This window comes from Limanda limanda, chromosome 23, assembly GCF_963576545.1.
Source record: "Limanda limanda chromosome 23, fLimLim1.1, whole genome shotgun sequence".
In the NCBI taxonomy this organism is placed as follows: domain Eukaryota; kingdom Metazoa; phylum Chordata; class Actinopteri; order Pleuronectiformes; family Pleuronectidae; genus Limanda; species Limanda limanda.
In genome coordinates, this window is record NC_083658.1 from 11,950,972 (window position 1) to 11,976,460 (window position 25,489).

General features: G+C 43.3%; 1 protein-coding gene and 1 long non-coding RNA gene across 2 annotated transcripts; one reads left to right on the forward strand and one right to left on the reverse strand.

Moving 5' to 3' along the window:
* Window positions 1–987: 987 nt before the first annotated feature.
* Window positions 988–3,102, reverse strand: LOC132996911 (SLIT and NTRK-like protein 1). Its single transcript, XM_061067272.1, has one exon. The coding sequence runs from the start codon at window positions 3,100–3,102 to the stop codon at window positions 988–990; it is 2,115 nt and encodes a 704-aa protein (XP_060923255.1).
* Window positions 3,103–16,200: 13,098 nt separating this feature from the next.
* On the forward strand, window positions 16,201–16,621 carry LOC132996471 (uncharacterized). The gene is made up of 3 exons (XR_009677119.1): window positions 16,201–16,259; window positions 16,379–16,472; window positions 16,564–16,621. It is a non-coding gene; the product is annotated as an uncharacterized LOC132996471 (long non-coding RNA).
* Window positions 16,622–25,489: the final 8,868 nt, after the last annotated feature.

Consider the following 25,489-nt stretch of genomic DNA (forward strand, 5'->3'; position numbering starts at 1 on the left):
AAGTCAACAATTGGCACACCATAAAATAACACAGTTTTACATTCATAAAGGAGATGATGACTGCGCAGACTGTGGATCTTTAATCTGCACCATCTAGTTACGGTATAAATAACCCCAATATTTATCGACAATCAAATGATAACAAACAAAAAGTAACATGCACTGACAGCTTCACTTCCATCGTTCCCCCCCCCCCTTTTTGTCCAGATAGTCACCATGATCCGTTTGTTGTTTTTTTTTCTTTATGTTCTCTTTTCTCCAAACAAGTTTAAAACAACAAATACAAATCCTAACTGCAGGTTCACAAAAAATAGAGAAATGGCACTTTGTAATAGTCATACATAATTCTTAATATCTATATATAGTCGTCATATTGATATAACATGAAAGGGTCGAGTTGGCTTCTTTGTTGGTTATGGTGGTTATGGTTCCTCGCCGACGTGTGTGTGTTGAAACCATGCGAAATATCATCATGCAGATTATGTTACATCAGTCCGAGTATTTACATTTACATTCATGCGCTCGTGCACCATTCCCCGGGTCCTCGGCCTTGCTTTCTTTCTTTCTTTTTCTCTCTCTCTCTCTCTCTCTCTCTCTCTCTCACACACACACACACAAGCCCTCTCCCTCGCTCCTTTTTTCTCTCCCTCTTTTCTGTCTCACACTGATCCGTATAGTCCGATTGCGGCAAATAGCAGAACTGGGAGGAGGAGGAGGAGGAAGAGGAGGAGGAGGGAGGAAGGGGTGGTAGCCAGGAGGAGGGGGGGAGGCTTGGCATATACATATATTACAGAGTGGGGCCTGTGCAGCAGCAGACTTACTTGCTTCAGCTGGAGAAAAATAAGACATTAACAAGTCTGTGTTCCCCCCCGTGGTGAACAAAAACAGGGGATTCTTGTTGTTTTTTAGCCATTTGTCAGTCCTTGTCCAGTTTGACTGTTTGTAATCCAGGTTTATTGTACGAGAGTCTCCCCCCCCCTTATATTTTTACGCGTCATTTGTTGTGGAGAGGTGCGTGCTGCAGTCGAAGACCCGGTGTGCGCCCCCGTCTGCGTGATAAGGCCCACTGTGCCAATAGGACGAGTCGCACACTGTCTGCAGGGAATTGATCTCCGAGGCGGACGAGTTCCCCTCCCTCCGCTTTGACCTCTTTCGGTTCCTCAAAATAAAGACGAGCATCCCCACAACAGTGAACGCGGACGTGACGAACACCAGCAGCAACCCGGGGACGAGCACCGAGATGGAGACCCTGTTGGGCTCCAAGTAAGTGTTTGAGCGCGTCCCCGAGTCCAGGGTGAAAGTGCTGTTTTTGGACAGCGTGGTCGGGGCGATCCGGTCATAGAGTCTCGGGCACATGAGGTCATTCCGGACGAAGCGGAAATCTCGTTTCCAGAACTCTTCCGGGGACTCGCACTTGAGGTCGCCCACGATCACCTCGGCCCCGAGTTTCTCCGTCCACTGCTTGAAGGGCACGATGTTGCACGAGCAATCCCAGGGGTTCCCGTGCAAATCGATCTGTATGATTGAATTGAGCTGGTCTAAGACGCCAGCCACGGGGAGGTGGGGGAAATAATTATTATGCAGGCTAATTTTGGATAAGGAAATCCCAAGAAAAGCATCCACAGGTAAAGCCTTGAGCAAGTTGTTGTTGAGGAGCAGAACCCTCAGATTGGGCATGGGGCCGAAGGCGCCTGCCACTATCAGCTGGATGTCGTTGTATTCCAAACTGAGATATTCCAGATTCACAAGGCCCACGAACATCTCTGCTAGCAGCGTATCCAGATAGTTCTTATCCATATAAAGCCACCTGAGCTCGCTCTGGTTCTGGAAAGTGCCGTTGTCAATCATCTTGATGTTGTTGCCGCCCAGATCCAGCTGGTTTAGGCTGGAGTAGGCCAACAGCTGGTTCTTTTTCACTCCGTGTATGTTGTTATCTCTCATGTTCAACTCGTGCGCCACCAAGGGCCTGGGCTTTAGGTTGGCTAAGCTCTCGATCTTCTTGCCCTCACAGTTGACCCCCAGCCCCTGTCTGGAGCCCACCAGCTTGCAGTTACACGGCTGGGGGCACGTGATGTTGTGCAGCTGCTCTCTCTCGCCGCTCACACCTGTGCCCACTGGAGTGGGCTTAGTTTTCAGCTGCCAGTTCTCACGAGATTTGGAGCGGCTTTTGGATCCGTGGCCGCCAGGTGTCGGCGGGCCGCTGGCGTCTCCGCTGGGCTTGTAAGGCGTGGGACGGGGGCCACGGGCCACTGTGACTGCCACCTCCTCCTGGGTGGGAGGGGCGACCAGGCTGGTGTCCACGCCCCCGCTCTGTGAAGGACACAGATCCTCCTCTGACGTCTCGTTCAGGTCGCTCCCCTGCAGCCTGGTGGGTGCCTCGCATATCACCCTCCCAATAAGCGCGTTATGCGGGATGTTCTCCAGCCATTCCTTAAGAGAAGCCAAATCGCAGTTACAGTCCCATGGGTTGTCCTCCAGCAAAACCTCCGCAATGCCCGGTATTTGCTCGAGGATCCCCTCATAAGGCACCGTTTTGATTCGGTTCCCCCGCAGGTCGAGATGCGTAATGGGCACATGTTGGAACACGTTTATAGGTAGCGAGCTGATGAGGTTGTCGTTAAGGATTAACACTTCAAGTTTATTTAGGTCCCTGAAAACGGCCGGGTCGATGTCTCTCAATAGATTGAAATCCGCTTGCAGGTATTCCAAGTCGTCTAATCCTAGAAACGTGCTCTTCCTGAACAACCGTATCTTGTTGTTGTTGATATGCAGCCTCTTCACCAGCTGCAGCCCCAGGAACGCGCCGGGCACGATGTCGTGCAAGCCGTTGTTTTCCAAATGCAAGCTCACCGCGTTGTAAAAGTTGGCGAACTCGTTTGGGAACAGCCTGGACAGTGAATTCCCGTGCAACAGCAAGTGGTAGAACTGCGAGCTGGGGCCGGTCAAATGCTGCAGCGTGGTGAAGCTCCTCTTTTCGCAGTCTATGTGCAGATCCCCCTCCACGTCGTTGCAGGAGCATATCTGCTCCTTACAGACGTCCCTTGTAACATTTCCACTGGCAACACAAAGAGCCGCATTCAGCAGGACGATCCAGAGCAGCATTTTTCAACGTGGACGATTCATTCCCGGCCGTCAAGACATAGGAGCTGTGGGAGAAAGGAGGGAGAGATAGACATTTTTCCGGAGGGAGATAAGGCAGTCTCTGTTTCTTCTCTCTCTTAATCACACATCCATGCTGCGTCTATCAGCTGCGCTGCTCCAGACTTGCGGAGTGGAAATCGCCACATAAAACGTCTGTTTCACGTCGACTGAATCCTCGCAGGCGCCGCGTGATGCTGGCGATGAAAATCAAAAACAGCGAGCCGCAGCCGAATCCCACGCATCTTTTGGCTTTTTTTTCTTTTTCTTCTCTCAGTTCGTTAAAGACTGACCTTGGCAACGAGGAGCAGAAGGGGGGTTGGGGGGTGGGGGGGATAAACGTGAACAAATCCGTGCGTACTGCTCCGTCTCCTCCGGTCGTGCTGCTGCTGCGGCGTCTGGAGCTGTCCCCGCTCCCCCTGTGCTGAACTCACACCCCGCTGCTGCTGCTGCTGCTGCTCCTGCTGCTGCTGCTGCTTGAGATGCTGCTGATTCTGCTGCTGGAGTCGCTGCTGCTGCCGGAGCTTCACAGGCTATGCCACCGCTGCAAAACACCCGCATCCCCCCCTCACATTCTCCGGCGTGCCTCCCTCGCTCGTTTGCGCCGCTTCTCTCCGTCCTACTGGCACCACCACAGACACCGACACCACCCCCACCACCCTGTGTCTCTTTCTTCCCTCACCCCCCCTTTGCTTCTTTTTTCTCGTGGCGATTCGGGAATCACACAAAAAAAAACGGAACGCGGAGACCGTGTTCGTGGTTGCGCGGTGCTCCAAGAAATATCTGACACCCTCTACTGAGGTGTAATGGAACAAAAATAAATAAATGAATCAAAATAAATCCGTCGACTGACTAACGGAATGCAGATAGGAGAGAGAGCAGGGGGGATCAATCCACGTACATTTGTTTCTTCTGAGATTCACACTTTAAAGCTTTGGAGCTGTGCGTAATTTCCCGTCCAGATGCGCCAAAATCGCCGCCCAATTCAGGCTCCCGTGGCAAATTCTCAAAGCCCGCTTGTCCATGGTGAAAGTGTCCAGGTCGACATCGTCGGAAACACTGGTGAGACTTCACATGAGAACTGCGTTACGCCTCAGCTCAGCCTTAACAATTACGCCTGCGTCCTAAAAGGGTGAGACGTCTCCGCACTTGGGCGCATCTCTCCGAGTCCGTGCTGCAACCCGCGGATTGAAAACACTGTTGAATGCGGTAAAGAAAGAAAAAAAAACAATTATCTGCTACAGGGATGCCTCAGTCCAGCAGTTAAAAAAAAGAGAAACATCCAATTGACTATACAACAGGCGATGCGTCAGTGTGGCACCCTATATGCGCATGTGTGTGCGTGACGTTTCTTTCTTATTCCGAGATAGAATTCCTCCGCTTTAAAAAAAAAAGAGAAAGGAAGAAAAGTAAAAGGGGTTTGAACGTGTTCTCATCTCCTCTCATCTCTCGTGGCTTTTTGTGTTTCGCTCCAATGTTTGAGAGTATTCACGAGGTGGTGGGGGGGGGGGGGGGCAAACAGGAGAGTTGAGGTAGTTATTCGACACACACACACACACACACACACACACACACACACACACACACACACACACACACACACACACACACCCTCCTCCCTTCCTCCTCCATCTGCAGTGTTCACTTGGAATTAAGAGCAGGCGGGGGAAAAAAAGAAGGGAGACCAAGTTAAACATCCTCACTTGCTGACATCATTTATGCAGAGAGGACACAACATACACATACACACACACACACACACACACACACACACACACACACACACACACACGCACACGCACACGCACACGCACACGCACACTAGGCAATTGCAATGAGAGACCAATCCAAGCGAGTCGGGAGATTCCAGCTGCGCTTGCAATAAGCAAAACATCATTAGGACCACCTACATATGTCTGTAAAGCATTCCCAGTATGGCCCGCTGACTGTTGATGGTTTCTCCCTGCCCACCTGTTTGTCTTTCGGTTTGTGTGTCTGCTTTCCTTTTGTACTGTTGCTTGTCAAGTAGCCTGCCTACCTGTTGGTGCCTCTTTTGTCCAATTTATTTCTGTTTTGTTGGGGATCGAAAGCATGTTTCTTCCACGCTTTCGATCCCAGTCCCCTCCCATTCTTCATGGGCAAGATACTGAGCCCCAAATTGCCCCTGACAGCTGTGCCAGTAGTGATGTGGCAGAGAAAGTGCACTGTATGAATGCGTGTGGATGGCAAAACCTGCTCATCAAGTGTAGTAAATCACCCCAGTTCTACATTTCTTCTCCCCCCCCCCCCCCCCCCTGCACCTGCCTCTTCTCACACCACCTCGTTTGTGGCGCGGCGTCCCGCTGGGCGGCCGGATCGAAGCGGGCGGCCTTGTGTTCTAGCCAAACTAAGTAACCAATAGTCAATCCATGGGGCGTGCAAAAGGCAAACACAGGCAAAGGGGGGGGGGGACGGAGGGTCACACAGCCGAGCCAAGGACACATCACTCATCCTCACTAATTAATTGGATGCTGGATGTGTGTGTGGGTGTGGGTGTGGGTGTGGGTGTGAGTGTGGGTGGCTATAAGTGGGTGGGTGGGTGTTAATGTTTAATAGAAGGTGTTGGAGGAGATTCCTGCTGATTTAGTTCAGCGTGAAGGCTAACTGTGCATTCATGCACTTGCAAGGAGGTTTACAGGTGTGTGTGTGTGTGTGTGTGTGTTGGTGGGAGTGTAGTATTGCAAACACAGCTTAGTCACGCTTGAGTATCTTGTTTTCACCCAAAGAAAAAAACAAACTGACAAACAACCCGAACTCCATTTTGGCTCGGCCCTCGTAGGCCCAACATTTTAGACTGATATAATTCCCCCCAATCCCCCCACTCCCCCCCTTCCCCCCCTAAACAGGATAAATCATATTTGTATCAGGGTAAAAAAAAAGCCCTTATCTTGGAGTCAAAACTAATTGGATTATGAGTATGAATGTATCCCAAGGAAGAATTGCATGGGGCTCAGCGTCATGATGTGATGCAGATACTGTCGAGTTGCATTAGCGTGAGGCGGGACCAGAGGAGCTCACACGTCACTCGCATACATAGTTGCCAGGCGCACAATGCAGCCTGGGCGAGTTTCAGGGCCTCGCACGCCGTCAAGGTGAAGGCGCTGTTGTATTTAATTATTGATTTTGCTGTTCGTCCTAATATGGCAAGTGCCGAACATTGATTAACGTCATAAACCGGAATGTATTCATGGCCATAAGCTAAGTTAATAGACAGGCCTTGATACACATACATGCAAGACAACAAGCGGATGAATACAAAGAAGCACAAACACACAAACAAGGGTATGGGAATACCATGAAAGTCGATGAGAACATCAGAACAGCCCTGAGTACATGTATTTAAATGCAGTTTTGAGAGAACTTTTTGCTGCTTTATACATTTAATCCATTTCATTTTAAAGATAACAGTTATACTCTTTACTAAACAGCTGAAGATCCTTGCTACTTTGTGAATTAGCGTCGTAAGAATTCCAATTTGTAATATTTTACTGTTAAAATCCCCCCAGTGTGAAAGCTTGATACATTGTTAAAGCCCCCACTTTTACTGAGCAACAGCGCCCTCTGCAGCTATACATGCTGATTATTTCGGTTTGGCTTCGTTTCTCACCGATTACGCTGTTTTCATGTAGAGAAAATCAACCATAACACAACTGAACGGTGGATATTACCCATGATCCCCGGCTTACCGAGGCAGAAGAATATATAATATATAATGTATGTTACAGATAAACGCTGGTTTTTAATGAATTACAAGTCTTTTTAACTGATCTACAGCTCGGCATAACTCTTGCACTTAGTTACATACTTCTCACAGGAGATTTTACACACTCACCAAGGTTACATAGAGCAAGATGAGGCGTTCAGGGTGAGGAGTGGGAACGGAAATGGCAACATCCTCCCTATTACAGGTCAGAGAACCATCAAGCTGCTCTTTCAAGGTAGAAATATTACACAATGTGTTTTTATTTTCCTCTTTCTTTCTTTTCTCTGCTTTGTCTTGCAGCAGTGTTGTATGTAATTGTATTGTAATAATCTAATATTTCTATATACATATACATATATATATATACATTCTAAAGTGTCTCTATTGTATGTACTTCTGCTGCATGGGGTAGGCTGGTTGGGGGTGGGTGGGTCTTATTGTGGGTAGGGGTATATCCATCAGATTTGTGATGTGTAATTGTATAATTGTATTGATTACCCAAAGATAACCAATACAATAGTGTTAAACAGAAATATTGCACAATGTTGCTTTAAAGATTAAATAAATGTTGTTAGCAGTTCTACTCTAAATGTCTTGCAAGGTCTCATTTTAAAGACGGTTTGAAGAGGTTATTATACAATGATATTTCACAACAAAATCAAAGATAAGAGAAAAGTCCAAAAACTTAATTTAATTCTGTTTAATAGAACATTTTTCTTTTCGTCTTGTTACTCAAGAATCTTTCTGCCGATTAAATTCAACTTGTGGCCCTTCAGAGAAGTCCGACCCCTCGTTTGGAAACCAGTCGACCAAACAACTTAAAGTAGAGTTTAAAAAGTCTTCCACTCTACAGTGGAGTGTCACAGGAGATATTTTCCTGGAGACCAGCTGCTGATTTGAGGTATCCAACACATTAAGCGTTATGATAGTGCTGTTCTCCAGATGGTAGATGACTCTAACATTGCTATTGCCAAGCAGAAACAGCCGTTGCACTCGTTTGAATACGCAGTTTCAATGAAATCGAACAAACCTTTGATCGCTGCAATCTCTAGTTTGCATGTTGCACACACGAGAGAGAGAGAGAGAGAGAGAGAGAGAGAGAGAGAGAGAGAGAGAGAGAGAGAGAGAGAGAGAGAGAGAGAGAGAGAGAGAGAGAGAGAGCGAGAGAGAGAGAGAGAGAGAGAGAGAGAGAGAGAGAAAAAAACTGCATATACACAATCAATAGCATTCAATCAGGCGGCGATGTTGTGCGACGGGAGTGCTCGCAATTTCCCCCTCTCCAATTCGGCGGGCTCGGATGCGGTTGGATATTTCCAAACGGACATTATCGGAAATCGTCAGTGATATGTGGAATCGGGTGACTTGCAGGCCGTGGTTTGACATCTCTTTTGTCACCTTGGGTAAATGTAATTATCAAAAGCTGTTTTATATAAAATTAGAGGCGCTTTGCTTTCCTTTGTAATCCAGAGCGTTTAGGTTGAATCTCCCCCCCCCCGAGAGATGCATTCACACAATCCTGTGATTCTCCGTGTTTCTTGTTGGAAACATACATTTGTCCTTCCCCTAGGCTTGTATTCCTCTTCTTTCTCAAATGATTAAAACCCACATTATCTCATGAGCGTATGACCAGAAAAAGAAAAAAAACATCCTGCTACATCTACTTAGCACTTTCAAGCAAATAATTTCATCAAACAGCAAAGAATGGGATCTTTGCCCTCGGCCTCCAAATCCCCCACTGTGAATTTTTTTTTTGTCTTTTTTTTGGAGGGGGTGGGGAGCAGACACATGCCACATCAGCTCTGCTCCCATTTTCCTCCAGATGTGCGCGCTCGGCGTCGGGCCCCGGAGGCAGGGGGAGTTTTTTTGGGGGAGGCTGAAATACTCTAGAGGGTAATTACAGAAAGGTCAGGAGCCATGTTAAGCTTGTTTTCACATCAGCATGTTTCAGCTCAGCGTGCACAGGCAGCATTCAGAATCAGGCCCGGCTGTTTGCTTATTTATTTTTATTGGGGGGGGGGGGGGGTGATTCATGCATTGTGGGTAAATAATGTTTGATCAGCGAGTGGATTACGTGAAGTGGAACAGGGCAGAGTGTCATTTGACATTAGCTGCCAAACTTTTTATATGCGGGCTGAAAGAGAGGCCTTTATATATACGGGGGCTTTTTATTCCTCAGGTGATATTTTCCTCTTTCTCAATCCCTTTTGTATCACCCTTTTTTTAATTATGCAGCAAAGGTCTTTCAGATGTGTCATGTACAGAAAAAGACGGGTCAAGTGCGGACTGGAAGTCAATACGGCTATTGGCAAGAGGCCCCAGCCCCGTTCCCGATGCATCGACTGATGATGCCGCACGGGGAATCAGCAGAATGTTTGACAGCAAATCCATACACATCCGTCCACAAACCCCACCCCCCCACCACCTCTGCAAACTTGGGGCCCGAGAGGCGCACATGCATGTTTGAGCTCTGAATCTGCCGACGACTTGTTTTTCACAGCCCTGAAAAAAAAGGGAGTTTTCTTCTTAAGATTCATGCGAACGTCAAAGTGTCACAACACGACAAAAGTCTGACATGACCGTTAGTCACTTGCCTTTAAGGAGAACAATTTAATTATAGCTTTGAAACACTAAACTGATGCCTCCTGACATCGCAGGCTGCCTCGCCCGCTCTGTCCTGTCGCCGTAAAAAGTGCTTTGAAGAACAAGAAAGAAGAAAACAGGAATTGACAGTTTTCTCCCGCTGATTTTGCAAAGTGTGCGTCTTCATCATACGCCAGTCAGAGGTTCCTGGTGTTAGCTTGTGAGCTTTAGCCTTAAAGCCAATTTACAGCTGGAAGGGAGGGGTTGTTCATTTATAGCACCTGACTTCAAAAATACTTGTACGGATCAGGGAACGTTTTCTTGATGAAATTAGATGAAAGAATCAACTCATATTAAATAAATTAAATAAATAAATTATGTTAATGTATAGAGCATAGAGCCATTGAAGAAATACATATCTTATTTAAAAAGCAGAATTTTTGTTGTTTTGATATTGAACTATTGAAAAAAATTAAGGCATTATATTCAAACACACAACATTACATTTTTTTTAAGTTATTTAAGTTCTCAATACATTTCTTTTTTTCCACTTTTTATTTAAATATTTTCATATGACAGATCGTAAATGTTCCATTTTAAATCCCGACACTTGACGAGGAAGGGCTGCTGGCACCAGCATGCATTTTGAATATACTCTTGGAAGTTAGCCTAAAGATTACAGTGATGGGAAATTTCTCATCTTTTAAACATACAGAGGCAGCAAATATCTTGGTCAGACAAAAGGTGTCTGCATCGTAAACCTTGGTTTGTCACTGAGCGTCTTTTCTGTATTCATTCACAAAGCTAAAAGAAAAGATCCGATTGGCTCAGTGGGATTCCCACTTCCTGGTTGATCACCCCTGCAGCACGTTATTATTCTTAAAGTACCGTGTCGAACTTAAGGATCTTAAGGAATATCGAGGCTCGTAAATCCAATAATAACCTGATCTTTACTTTTGTACCGTCAACCATCGTCTGTTAGCGTTGCTGCGCTCATCTCCGTGACAACAGCTGAACCTGTTAGCGTTTAGTTGCACAATTTTGAGCTTGTGGTTGTTAAAAACTATTTGATCTCACCGGGGTTTGACTCTGCTGACAACCTGAGTTGGGAATATTTGCTTCACTTGGCGCTTATGAATGTTTTATTCTCTCCTCTCCATTCCTCTTTAGTGAAGATCGGAGTACAAAGACATTCAGGAAGCAGATTTTTAGATTTGTGTTGTTTTAGTTGTGGTGGTAGACACACACTCTTTGCCCTTTGTGTCTGCACCAAACACTGTTCATAAGAGTTTAAAAAAAGAAATAAGCTAAGTTTCAGGATAAGTCACTTTCCTTTAGTTCAAATTAAATTTCGGAAAAAGGACATTTGACTTTGACAGGTGGCTTGTGGAAAGTTATGCTTGTTAAAGTGATGTGTCAGTGTGCCACGTTCGATTCACCTTAAGGTTAATATAAGAATTGGATCGGACATGTATGGGAGATTCCCACATCTTTCATTCTTGGTGGTATTTCACTTTGTGGTGAAACTGCAGAAAATATATATTGTTTGTGGCATCCGTATGTTTACAGATTTAGATGGATGGAGGGATGGATGGATGGATGGATAAATAGACAGACAGACAGACAGACAGACAGATGGACGGACGGATGGACGGAAAGACAGACAGACAGACAGACAGACAGACAGACAGACAGACAGACAGACAGACAGACAGACAGACAGACAGACAGACAGACAGACAGACAGACAGACAGACAGACAGACAGACAGACAGACAGACAGACAGACAGACAGACAGACAGACAGACAGACAGACAGACAGACAGACAGACAGACAGACAGACAGACAGACAGACAGACAGACAGACAGACAGACAGACAGACAGACAGACAGACAGACAGACAGACAGACAGACAGACAGACAGACACACACAGACACACACAGACAGACAGACACACAGACAGACAGACAGACAGACAGACAGACAGACAGACAGACAGACAGACAGACAGACAGACAGACAGACAGACAGACAGAGAAATAGATAGACACACTTATTATTTGTTTAACGATCATTTACTCTCAATATTTCCAATGCATGTGCAGGTGTATTTTAGTGCAGAGGTCTTCAACGTTTTTCAGGCCAAGGACCCCCAAACAGGTGGAGAGATGGAGCAGGGACCCCATACTATATATATTGTATAAAATTGTGTTTAATATTAAACTGGACCTAGTGCCATGTTCAACATAACAACCCTGATATTGTGCATTCAATACTAAGCAATTCAAATATTACACGGGTTCATACATTTATTTAAACATGTGCACGGTACAGGGTGGCCATGCCACTGCCATTTATAAACATACAGTGGGTACAGAAACTATTCAGACCCCTTTAAATGTTTCACTCTGTTTCATTGCAGCCATTTGCTAAAAACAAAAAAGTTCATTTTATTTCTCATCAATGTACACTTGGCACCCCATCTTGACAGAAAAAAAAACAGAAATGTAGAAATATTTGCAAATTTATTAAAAAAGAAAAACTGAAATATCACACGTATTCAGACCCTTTGCTCAGTATTGAGTAGAAGCACCCTTTTGAGCTAGTACAGCCATGAGTCTTCTTTGGAATGATGCAACAAGTTTTTCACACCTGGATTTGGGGATCCTCTGCCATTTTTCCTTGCAGATCCTCTCCAGTTCCGTCAGGTTGGATGGTGAACGTTGGTGGACAGCCATTTTCAGGTCTCACCAGAGATGCTCAATTGGGTTTAGGTCAGGGCTCTGGCTGGGCCAGTCAAGGATGGTCACAGAGTTGTTCTGAAGCCACTCCTTTGTTATTTTAGTTGTGTGCTTAGGGTCATTGCCTTGTTGGAAGGTGAACCATCGGCCCAGTCTAAGGTGCAGAGCACTCTGGAAGAGGTTTTCTTCCAGGATATCTCTGTACTTGGCCGCATTCATATTTCCTTCAATTGCAACCAGTCGTCCTGTCCCTGCAGCTGAAAAACATCCCCATAGCATGATGCTGCCACCACCATGTTTCACTGTTGGGATTGTATTGGGCAGGTGATGAGCAGTGCCTGGTTTTCTCCACACATACCACTTAGAATTAATGCCAACAAGTTCAATCTTGGTCTCATCAGACCAGAGAATATTATTTCTCATAGTCTGGGAGTGTTCTCCATGTGTTTTTTGGCAAACTCTCTGCGGGCTTTCATATGTCTTGCACTGAGGAGAGGCTTCAGTCGGGGCACTCTGGCATAAAGCCCTGAGTGGTGGAGGGCTGCAGTGATAGTTGACTTTGTGGAACTTTCTCCCATCTCCCTACTGCATCTCTGGAGCTCAGCCACAGTGATCTTTGGGTTCTTCTTTACCTCTCTCACCAAGGCTCTTCTCCCACGATTGCTCAGTTTGGCTGGACGGCCAGGTCTAGGAAGAGTTCTGGTCGTCCCAAACTTCTTCCATTTAAGGATTATGGAGGCCACTGTGCTCTTAGGAACCTTGAGTGCTGCAGAAATTATTTTGTAACCTTGGCCAGATCTGTGCTTTGCCACAATTCTGTCTCTGAGCTCTTTGGGCAGTTCCTTCGACCTCATGATTCTCATTTGCTCTGACATGCACTGTGAGCTGTAAGGTCTTATATAGACAGGTGTGTGCCTTTCCTAATCAAGTCCAATCAGTTTAATTAAACACAGCTGGACTTCAATGAAGGAGTAGAACCATCTCAAGGAGGATCAGTAGAAATGGACAGCATGTGAGTTAAATATGAGTGTCACAGCAAAAGGTCTGAATACTTATGACCATGTGATATTTCAGTTTTTCTTTTTTAATAAATTTGAAAAAATTTCTACATTTCTGTTTTTTTTCTGTCAAGATGGGGTGCTGAGTGTATATTAATGAGAAATAAAATGAACTTTTTTTATTTTTGCAAATTGCTGCAATGAAACAAAGAGTGAAATATTTATAGGGGTCTGAATACTTCCCATACCCACTGTACATCTTGCATACAACACTGAGCTATTAAAGTAATTCACAGGCTCATGTTTTTATTTTAAACATACATGTAGAAGAGACAGTGAATCCTCATCTGTGGATGGCACACATACTCCCACATTAGTGAGATGTCGGACCCTGATGGGTAGCACACAACTTATCTAATCTTGGATGGATGGAGGTTGTCAGGCAGAGGGTCAAATCAGCCTCACAATATGTTGGATGCATGTTAATGTGTATTGAAAGACAATTAAATTTGTGAAAAAAAAAAAAATTATAAAATTTTTTAAAAATTGTCTAATCAACCAAAGATTTCGCAGCCCCCCTGCAGTACCTCCGCAGACCCCCTAGGGGCCGCGGACCCCCTGTTGAAGACCTCTGTTTTAGTGTGTGGGCCAATATTGGGACAGCGGCGTAGGAAATCTGAATTCTTGCTTTGAACAAATAAGGAAGGGACGTAAGGAAAAATTGCACGTTCACAATTCTGTAAAGCGTCACGTCCAGTCTGAGCCAAACGCGTTTCAACCGATTCCGTGTGGAATAAGGGATCAAAATGAAAAAGTGATACAAAACCCTGATCAAGCTATAGAATTAAAATCTCCTCTACTGTTTTCCGAGCGCTGCCATCTCCGAGGCGACATCAGCCAATAAGCAGGCGGCCTGCTTATCGATTTGAGTTATCGCTCATACTTCTGCCTACATAAACGTCGACACATAAAAGCCCAAATCTTGTTTGAGGGACCTTGCTTCTTTCTGTTATTCAGCAAGTGCTGCGTCTGCTCTAGAAGCCTTTTAAAGCATCTGGCAAGCCTCTTATCTCTCTCTCTCTCTCTCTCTCTCTCTCTCTCTCTCTCTCTCTCTCTCTCTCTCTCTCTCTCTCTCTCTCTCTCTCTCTCTCTCTCTCTCTCTCCGTCTCTCACCGTGTTGCTCCGCAGTACTACAACTAAGATTTCATCCAAGTCCCACGATGGAGGTGAAAAAATCAGTTCCTGAAAAATGCACCCTTGATGTAGTGAAGAGGTGAAAAGCAATGGGGTATCGGTTTAGGTGAACACTGCATGAAAAGAAGCGTTTGTGTCAATCTGTGTCGCAGGAAAGTGTTGGCACATCCTTCGGTTAACGACTTTCACACGTATCTGCAGGCAGCAAAGGAAACTCTCAAGTTTGCTGCAGTTGTCAAGCCTGAGAGCTGTTGTGAGGTGACCCCCCTGCTCCTACGCCTAGAGGACGCTTTCACATGCAAATGACAATGCTCTGAGCTTCACAAATGCAAATCAGGATAGTTCCCCTCAGAGCAGATAACACCTTTTTCTAAGAGTAAACTAAACTATCTGGCAGAGTGAACCACGCTGAAAATATATATGAAACCTGAAATTTTAAATTGTTCTTAAATAAGTAAGTGTGCTATAATGAATTACATTGTATACCACGAACAAAGGTCAATGCTGTCAAATTAAACAATGCACTTTATTTCAAATTTTTATTGTCATCCAAAACAATCCTGAATCTCAACCACTGTACAGAGTGGCATGATTACAGTCACTTTTTCAATTGTGCTGGTTAAATGCACAGAGGATTTGTTAACCACACCTCTACCAGCAAAGAAATGATGCTGGGTATGATCATCTGTCTCCTGTAAACTCCAAACTTCTACTGGCTTTCCATAAAAATATCTGTCCTCCCAAAATACTGGCATCAAATTCACATGTCAATGGAAAACTAAGCTGTTTTCCATGAATTATAAATGCTACCTTTTCACCACTTTTTTCAAAATTGCTATGAAACATTCATTGATTTAATGATTTATTTTTTCAGTATAATATTTAATCCCCCATGGACTGCACAGTGAGAAAACACAGCAGCCGGCTGTTTGGCTACAACATACATCTCCACTCAGTTTGATTATTATTTTAAATATAAAGAAGACACAATATAGAGCTGAAATTCCTTCATAATTTGAACTTCAATTGTCTAATTGTTGTTATTAAACTTTCTCAGTATTCCATTAAAACAGTCAACACTTTTATCCAAAGCGACTTACAATAAGTGCATTCAACTATAAGGTTACGAACACAGAACAGCGTGAATCATGTGTGTTCATTTACTAAACACCAGAAAAAATAAACTGGGCCTCAGTCACATACTCATCCCATATGAAGTAACCGCTACTTTAAGATGACGCGAGCGGGTGACCTCACGTCACCCGCTCGCGTCATCAGCTGATGGGCTCGTCCAATCACAGCCTCGTAAACGCAGTGCAGCAGCGTCGAGTCTCCCGCAGATATGAAACTCCGGCTTATGTTAAGTTTGTTCCGTACGAGTGACTCTGTCTTCGGGGTAAATAACTTGCTGAAGTCGACACAACGCTTTTCCCTGGAGGAGAAGATGAGTGCGTGTGTAAGCAGAGCCGCGGTGTGGACGAGTCGAGGCGGAGAAGACGGGCACACAGTCCCTGAGTTAAGGTGAGAGCTAAGCTAGGAGACGCCATGCTAACCACTAAGCTAACCCTACATCTGAAAGCATGTCCGCCACTTTGGGATAGCGAGAAAGTTGCTAAAATACGAATACAGCATCGAGTGCTTGAGCAGAACTAGTGCATGTGTAAATATGTATGAATTACTTAGATGTAACAGTTTGTTCTCGTTAAGTTTTTTTTAATCAACGTGACTTTTTTCTCTATGTTTTCACAGCCTGAGTCCCCCCCCACACACACACACACACACACACAACGAGGCGGTCATTGCGCGTGAGGCCGAGACGCTGAAAGTCCGGATTTAAAGTGCAGAAAATTAAGCCATTGAATGTAAGTAACTGTTTATGAATTGTTATGGTGTTTTTTTGCTGTGGATCTTCCAACGGTGATGCAGCGCGGCTATTTCCGTTTATTAATAATAAACTCATGTTACTCGTGTTGTTTTCCAGCTGCCTGTCCATGACGTACTAAGACACACTATGAGCCAGTATGATCCGACCAGACCTTACATCAGCATTGAGGAGTTGTCGGAGAAGAAAGAGGGTAAGGTTATATTCATTAAATATTTTTCCAGTTACATGTAAAGGTGTATGTTGTCATTGAACTGTGCTAATTTTACTGAATGTGTTTACAGCTGATTGAAGCGGGACAGATGACATGCATCCATCCTTCCACAGCCAGGAGCTCACCGACCTGTTACCCACACTTCATATAAGACTGGAAGCTACACTGGATCTCACAGCTACACACCACAGACGTCTACACAGAGTCCCACAAAGAAGTCATGACCCAGAGGCTGCAGAGAAACATTTCAAGCCTCACCTGAGTTTTTGTACAATATTTTTGCTGTATGTAAATAAAGCTTTGACTCCACATATACCTTGTTCACATTTGTTCCCTGTACAATATGTTCACCTATAACATCAAGCATCACATGAATGTTTAGTTTTAATTAACTGCAGTGCTTTTGGTAAAGGCTTACTAATAAATAATAATAAATATTAATATATACATTTTTATTATTAATATTGTGTGGGAGGGGCTTACCCCACGTGCGGAATGCTGTGACCCCACGTGTGCACTGCAATGACCCAGGGTGACCAATAGCAACACTTCTACCAGCCAATCACGAGTACTTGGCTGGGTATCCTGTGGTATCCTCCAATGGTGAGTAGAGAGAGGTTCTTTCCAGCGGCTGGACTCCGATTCATATGCTAATTAGATCACACGTCGCGATCGGTCCGCGAGGCTCAGCGAGCCCACCCGCGGCTCTCTCCTTTGTTCTCCATATCCCCCATAAGGTTCGCAAACGCCGCTTCCCTCAGCTTATTGCCACTGGCGAACGCCGAGGTAACGTCATGGAAACAGTAGGTAAATGCGGGGGGATTAGGCCTGTCCGAAGAGGTTTCCTGTGACAATAATACTGCTTTTCGTCTAGTGGAAAGAGCGCAGGGTCGTGCGTCTTAAAGCGCCACGTTTGATGCCACGGCGGCTTGTTACCATGGCAGCCAGTTCATCTCTGCTGAATCAGTGTCTTATTATTTTTTTTTCCTTCTCCGCCACACTCGGAGCAGATATTCAGTGGGAGTGAGCGAGCAGCCCTGATCTCACGGTAATTGGCAGGAAATCACATGAAAGGAAGTGCTCCTTAGTTCCACAAGCCCGCCGTGATAAATGGGAGCCAGAGACGAGCAGATAGGACGAGTAGATGATTGTCTGGATGGGACGGATGATGCACCAAAAGGTTTTTTTCATCCATAATAGGGTGAATGGTGTTGACTGCCAAAACGAGTGAAAATGAATAACAATTTCTGCACATCATCAGATCTTAAAATGTGAGAAATACTCCAGTTTATTCATCTTCATCAAAACTCTCCGAAACTGTCGAAGAGTTTCTGACCCGTCAGCTGTGAGGTCCCCTCCACTGCTGCGTGCCGTGGACCTCGGAGCCAAATATCAAATGTGTTACAGGCACTTCCTCTTCCTCGCAGTGCTCAGGCCTTTGGAGGAGCGATCTGTGATCCCCGACAAGATCCTGTCGGACGGGATGTTTGTTTCCTGTTTGAGGGATTTGATGATCCTGACAGCCTCAATGCCCTGCGCCTGGTTCAACCGTTGTTTTGTTGAAATCTATAGAAATAACTTTATCTCCAACTTTGATTCATGCGTCACGAAGACAGGACATTTTGAAAACAATTGTTTGAAAAATACTTACTTGCCACAACATGTACAATTGATTGTATTTTAATATATTTATAAAACGTAAATTAAATCATAGGGGAATTCATCCTAGTGAAAACAAAAGGAAAACCAAATTGCAACAGGTTGAGACCTCTGCGTCTCTCTTTTTCAATTTAATTTATTTCATTCCCTTCAGAGCAAACCAAAACAAATCTACAAAACAAGAGAGCACACTTATGCACCTTCTACGGACAAATAAAGAAGCAGGTAGAGGAGAAATTTGTTTTTTTCACCAGCCCTTTCAAATAAATAACATAAAATAAATACTCTCTTCGGAGCAAATGTAAGTTTAAGGGTTAAAATGCTGGATTTTATTTTTGCCAATATTGGAAAAACATAAATTCTAAGTGTTTTGGTTTGTTGTAAAGAATAGGAAGGAATAGAGTTATAATCTTTAAATTTTAGACCTTTGTTGAGTCCTGGGATGAATATGCAGATTAATAATGGGAGGGTGGTAAACTGGAATAATACTTCTGGTCTTGCTGGTGTCAATGGTACGTTTTAGCGGAGTGTCACTTTGTAGCCCGAGTGCTGACAGGAGGCATTGGGAGTTGTGTACGTAGGCTCCCTGAAATCTACGCTCACCCATAACACCCTTCACTGTTTATGTCTGCAGACATTTATGTATAAAACAACACTGAAATACCAAACTCTATTAAAACCACTTGCACCTTCTGAGAAAAGCTATAGTGAATCATGCTGAATGTATTGTCTTGAGAAACACTGGGCGGTGACTCATAGCAGAATATTCCTGTTCTTGTGTGGGGAAAGAAATTATTTTTTTATGTCTATATAACTTTTGGAATCACCAAAATTTGTACTAGTTTTCTTTCAAATATATGTGTGTGTGCGTGTGTGTGTGTGTATACAGTGTAGGTTTTTTACTCAGGGCCCCTATGAAAATGAGATTTTTCTAATTATGTTCAGTCTTCACTGATTGATATAAAACACAACTAAATTCGGGTTTTAAGTTGTTTGTCTTACACCTGACTTTTTGCCTTTTGTGCAGCATATTTCAAAAGATAACCTCTCTTCGAACCATAACAATGAAAAGAAGAGGAGCTAAAAACGAAAAACACTTTAGAAGCAGCAGCTCCACATATGTGTCACGCTTCCTGTTTTCAGGGTCCCGTGTCATTTCTCGACGACTCTGTCCACCCGTCCTCCTTCTTCCCTCTAAGATCAGAGGCCTTGTTTTGAGAGGCTTGACAGATCTGGGCCTGTGGTTGGTGATCAGAGCTCTTCAATCAGGCGTTTCAGTCTCACATTTGCTTTGTTATCTCCCCCCTCGTGTTTCTTTTCTCTCTTCACGATGATGGTAATGTACAGTTCCCCCACTTTTTTTATTTCCATGATGATTTTGAAACTTAACACCAGCGTTTCTGTCTCTGCCTAAACCTAATATAGATAGATAAAATCCTTTATAAGAGGAAATATATATTATTTTAACACCTGTTAGGACAGAGAAATAAAGTCCCAGATGCAAAATATTCCTTGAATCATCAAAGCCATCAAAAACTACATAGACACAAGTTATTCATCATATTTCATGTCCGGATTGACCTGTGGTGCAAAACTTTGTTGTTCTGCCCCTATTGGCCACCAAGGATTTACAGCAGTTTTGTTATTCCTTCCTTATTCTGTCCAAAATTCTGTCAGTTAATCAATAAATCACATTTAATTTGTATGGCCCGTGTTCACAAATCACAAATTGCCTCATAGCGCTTAAAAATAGTAATTGATAGAAAATGATATGGCATATTTAATTGTTATGTTTAAATTTAAACAAAAATTGTCAAATGTAATACCAGTCTCTCCTGTGTGAATACTTGTTTCTCCATTTTTCTTCTTCTTCTAAACTTACCATCTTTGGGTTTAAAAAAACAAATATATATATATTGAATACGGTAACTTGGATTCAGGGAATAATGAGAGACTGACATTTTGTACGCTGCCGACTGATTATTGAGGGAAATAATTGTTGGTTGCAGCCTCTAATGTGATGGAGGGAAACTTGCCCCTAGTTTTTGATGGTTGTATATTAGGAACAGGGAAAAATTAACGATTAACAAATATATAACAATTACGGTTTCAAAGCAAGATTTTGACAACTAGATTTCACAAATAAAGGCCCCTAAAAAACTTGAATTCATTATGGGTCGTGTTTTGTAGACACGCTTCTCCCAAGGTCACCATGAAAATGTCTCCACTCTGCCAGACCTACATTTATTTATTTTTGTTCTGGTATCTGCTGCGTCATTTAGTATATTCATCCACTTACAGCTTTTCTCGAAAGCCTGATGGCTAGTTTATGAACATGGAGAGATGTAAATCAATGTCAAGTGGCTTGAGAATGATGATTACTTGTAGTGGTTGGTAGCTCTCATAAAGCAAACTACACTGTGCGTAAAATGTCTTTATTATATAACTTGGAATGATACGCATGAAGGCAGTGGAGTGTATTCATACTTTTGTTGTGAATTTCTAATCCAGGTTGGTTTAAAATGTAAGCTTCTAGTTTTATTAAAAGGTCTTAAAGCCTTAAACTGACCTTGCATTTTATGTGTAAACACTCTGAATTAGTGATTTGGATTATTATCTGGACCTGGTGCTTTTTAGGCCTCAGTTCAAAATCCAGCTGTGAAAAGTTTTCTTCTCAGATCATCAAAAGATCGATCAGCTGCCTTGAGGGCTCAGACAATAAATATGTGGAGGGGAGGGAAAAAAAATGAATTGAAAAAATAAAGCACTTTCCGATAATTGTCTCTAATTTTAGGTTGAGCTTCTCTCGTGGAAGATATTTCTTCATCCACTCTCATGACTGCATACGTGCAGCTGGCCTAAGTGGAGCTTTGGTGCAGGAGCATTCAATTAAACCTCATCAAACAACATCATCGCTCTGCAAAAATCAATAACTCTAAACAAGTCTGGTTGCACATAAATACCAAATCGCAATAAAACGACTTGTAAATGGTCGCTGTTAACCCCGAGACGTGGTACCCGAGAATTTTTATTGTTTTATGATATGCAGAGCAGCCGACCCTGCCCATGCAAACATATGTACTGTGTAAACACTGTGGATCACTGCGACAGTTTAATGGTCTCCGCAGCACGTGACCATATGCAGCAACCTCTCTCTCTCTCTCTCTCTGACTCTCTCTCTTTTCTTTCATGTTGGCGTTTATGGGACCAGTTTAAAGCCTGAAGCCTGTAATGGAGTTGTAAGCAGCGGTTCTTAAACAACGACAGCCACAGATGCAGATCTGTCACAAGTAGCGTCTCAGCCACCGCGCACCGCTGCTGCGTTCCCACGAGAAGGAGTGGAGAGATTGAATGTTTCCGTCTTGTCACTCTTGCACAGGACACATTTTTTGGGTGCACAATTCTGAACAGGGGAGAAAGAGGAGGCTTATGCAAATTCATTTCTTTTTTATTCGCGGCATGTTAAAGAAGGAAACAACTCGCTCATTTCCGTCTGTGTGCATTGTAAGTTTAGTCAATGCACCGCGTTGCCGACAAATACATCACTGATAACACGCAGGGGTTTTCAATTTGCCATTTGCATCCACAACGATGGCACAATCGCGGCGTTATTAAAGTGGTAAATCTCAATCAGGGCTCTGCGTTCACTTCAAGATATGCAATACAATACAAAAACACTTAGAAGCCATGCAGTCATTTCGTCTTGCTCGTCTATGCGGGAGAAGAAAAGCAGCCTGTCCCCTGTCTGAATGGTTTCTGGGCTCGTATCCAAGCATTTTAATCCTCATTTCATTGTGCACTCAGCCTAGCACGGCTAATACAGTCCTGCTGTGCTGTGGCCAGTGTTTCAGTTTTCATGTCAACTGCGAGGTACAGCTAGTTAGCCTGCGGGCCCAGCTAGGCCGGGTTTTATGATGTATGCAAACTGTGGATTATTGTCATCCACATGCAGTATCACAGGGGTACTGCAGGGTCTTCAAATGGCTTAAATACATACTTTGTCTTAGATGTGTTTAGGTAAAGGCTCATTTATGCTCAATGTTAGCTACAGAAACAGATGGAGCCTCCCGTCTGTTCATTTCATCCGGTGCAGTACTACCGGGAATCATGTGGGGGGCAGTATATCCAATAAGTGGAACGTTCCGATGAGACTTTTTCCACTGTCGCCTCGATTGCTGTCAGACGCTCTCAACTCTGCACTGCCCTCTCCTGGATGCATACTACCGTAAACAACGCATTGGAGTTTTCCGTGCCAGTTACATAAATCTCTTTTCACACGTAAATCCTGTAAATGAGCCTTAAGTCGTAATTATGTTAACACTCAATAAACCCTACTTCCGTTGCATGTTATAATCAGGTAATCCCTCTTTATGTTGTAGTTCTTTACAAACACAGATACTAGCAACATGGAACTGGTAAAATTACATTTCTCAGAACCTGTGTGCACATACGAACTAAAAGACAATTCAAAAAAAGCAGCAGTGTGATACTCTAAATGCAATCCAGAGTTTATGTAAAATATTTCATCAAATCTTGTCCTTGGAGAGCTGCAATGTCCTCAGTGATTTAGATATTTAATGAATCAGATTAAGGCAAAGTTACAGGGTAAGGAGAGAAGAATTGACATTCCATACACCACTGCTCCATCACAATAATTGGCAGAATAAATTAATAATCAAGTTGAAAGGGTAATTCTCAAAAGATACTGCTGAATATCAGATCTCCACCATAAATACACAAACTAGTAGTAATAGTAACTATGACTCTAATAATTTTTTAACCTTTCTATTTTGGCTGATACAAAAGTAGGTGAAGGTTTTGAAATGTTTTTAGCTGTTCTGCCAAAGTCTTTTTTTCGAAGGCTGCCGTGTGATTCTGTTCCACGGACAGTGACACAAATCCTCGCCTCAGTGACACACTAACTTGATCCAGGAAGATGGACGGCAGCGCACCATGATTGATTTAACTCCACAAATAGTGCAAAGATGAATCGGAATGTCGTGTCAGTTAGAATCATGGAGTTTGATTCAGGATAAACGACAGTAACGTACCTTCTTTGAGTGAGAGTCACAGTGAGTTATAAAACATGATTCAGCACCACGGACAGCGACACAATTCACTTAGAACCACCGATAGCGACTGTGTCAAAGTTATATATACTCTGTAGTCAGTGTAATTTAGTGTCCAAAATCTGGAAACACAAAAGAAATCAGGGTTTAACTTATGTTGCAAATACTAACATGCAACTGTCTCTGAGAGTGCATACCTCTGACAAGACTAATGCCCCATCTCACCATCTCAAGGCCGTGTTTCCTATTTATATTCTCGACTGTGACGGTCATCCATATTTTTATTTCTCCTAGTTTCATAATTATCGGACAAAAATCATAATTCTTACAACAATGACGATATCTAACCTGATGATAGCCCATCCTTCCACAAACAAAATGAAAACATAACTTTAGTGGCAGAGGTAAAAGTGCTATTTCTGAATGTTGCAATTACAGTTGATCAATGTTTATCCAAAACGTTGTTCTCTTTCTACCGCATATTTTCTACTATAATTAGGGATTGAAGCAGTGAATGACAGAGGGATTTTGGACACAACCATGGATAGTGATGCATACAGCACCGATGATCTTTTTCAGTCTGCACCATGGAGAGTGCACACTAAACTTAAATCAGAACCATGGAGAGTGACACCAGCCTCTGCATCTGAACCAGGCCTCAATGACAACGGAGCTTAAATCAGACTCAATATTTGATTGTTCAACTTGAAATGAACAATAAAGACCAGCACAAACATTAACGTGTTGTAAAGTAACTTTAAATGTAATTTGAGATGCAGATTATTATTATTAATAATAATTATAATGACATGAGTAAAAATAAATGTAAGAAAAAGGTAATTTTCAATGAAAAATACTTTTTCTGTTATTACCCCAAAACATATTTATACATGAAATTATTTATATATTTATTTTTTGCATATTTATTAATTTATTGCTGTGTCCAGATGTTATATAGGTAGGCGGATCTAACCCTGTCTAAAGCCAGATCGGTTACAGCAGTGTTCAACTTGTTCTGTCTTGACATTTATTTAATCATACTACATTGTATCTCCTTCACAGCTTGTGGTTGTATAACATAGTGACAAAAATTGTTTTTTACAGTACCTAGGATAGTAACACAAAATTCTTATTCAGCACCACGGACAGTGATAAAAAAAACCTTTGTCTTTTTTTTCTTTTTTTTGTGGTCACAGCTTGGATTCTTTTTGAATCCTCCTGCACATTCGGTTGAATTAAATTAAAGCCCCGGTAGTAAAAGAATAAGAGCCACCAGGAGACCGGGGCTGCTGATGAGAGATATGCTTCATTTAGCTGTATTCACAAACACCCATGTGTCCTCTGTGGGAACAGGACTGATAGCGGTGAGGACATTCAGATGGGATTTGATCCCCAGCCAGACAAGTTGAACTCCTGAGACAAGGCATCCCATTGAATCGCTGAGAGAATGTGATTGAAAAAATTCCACTCTTTCTTTATTGTTTATACCCCCTATTTTAACAGGCGAGGAAGACTAAAGCAAAGATTAAGAGCACTTTCTCATTAACCGCGGTGCCTGGGGGAGCCGCTGTAGTACGTCCTAATTGAGACAGTCGGAGAGTGGTGGAGAATATATCGAGTGGGGCCTGGTGGGTTTGATTCCAGGCAAGTGGAGGCACATGTGGGGATGGGTTTCCTAAGTACTGCGGCACCAGGAGATCTTTTACCCAGGACCAAGAGGTTGAAGAGAGTGCTAAAGTGATCTCATGAAATGAAAGTGCCGTCTCGAAAGCCCTACTGAGAAAGGATTAAGAGGAATTTTGGGGTGTAAACATCTACCAACATGAATTCAGGACTTCGACATGTTCATATATCAAATAAATGCCAACTGCTACTGCTTAAAGGCAAAAGTACCAACTGCAGCACATATACAGTAGTGGGAATAGATACAGAGCTGCCTCTCCTCGAGCTTGACAGTGACCTTGTGGGATTAACAACATGTGAACATGCGTCATTCCGCTACAGGCAACACAACACAGAAGCAAAAACACAGACACAGACAAGTAAAGGAAATGTAGACAATTATTGATTCGTGGATTTGAGTGACTTTTACAGCACTGGTTGAAGTTGTGCTTAATCAGTCTTAAATCATCACATGCTGTTGCTTGAAAATGAGGTAAAGATTGTTTTCTCCATGTATTCAGGATATGTGGGCTTCATTTCTGAATAGAGGGAGTATATGGAGGCACCTGGTCAATCTTTATATACAGTGTATGGCGCACATGCTAA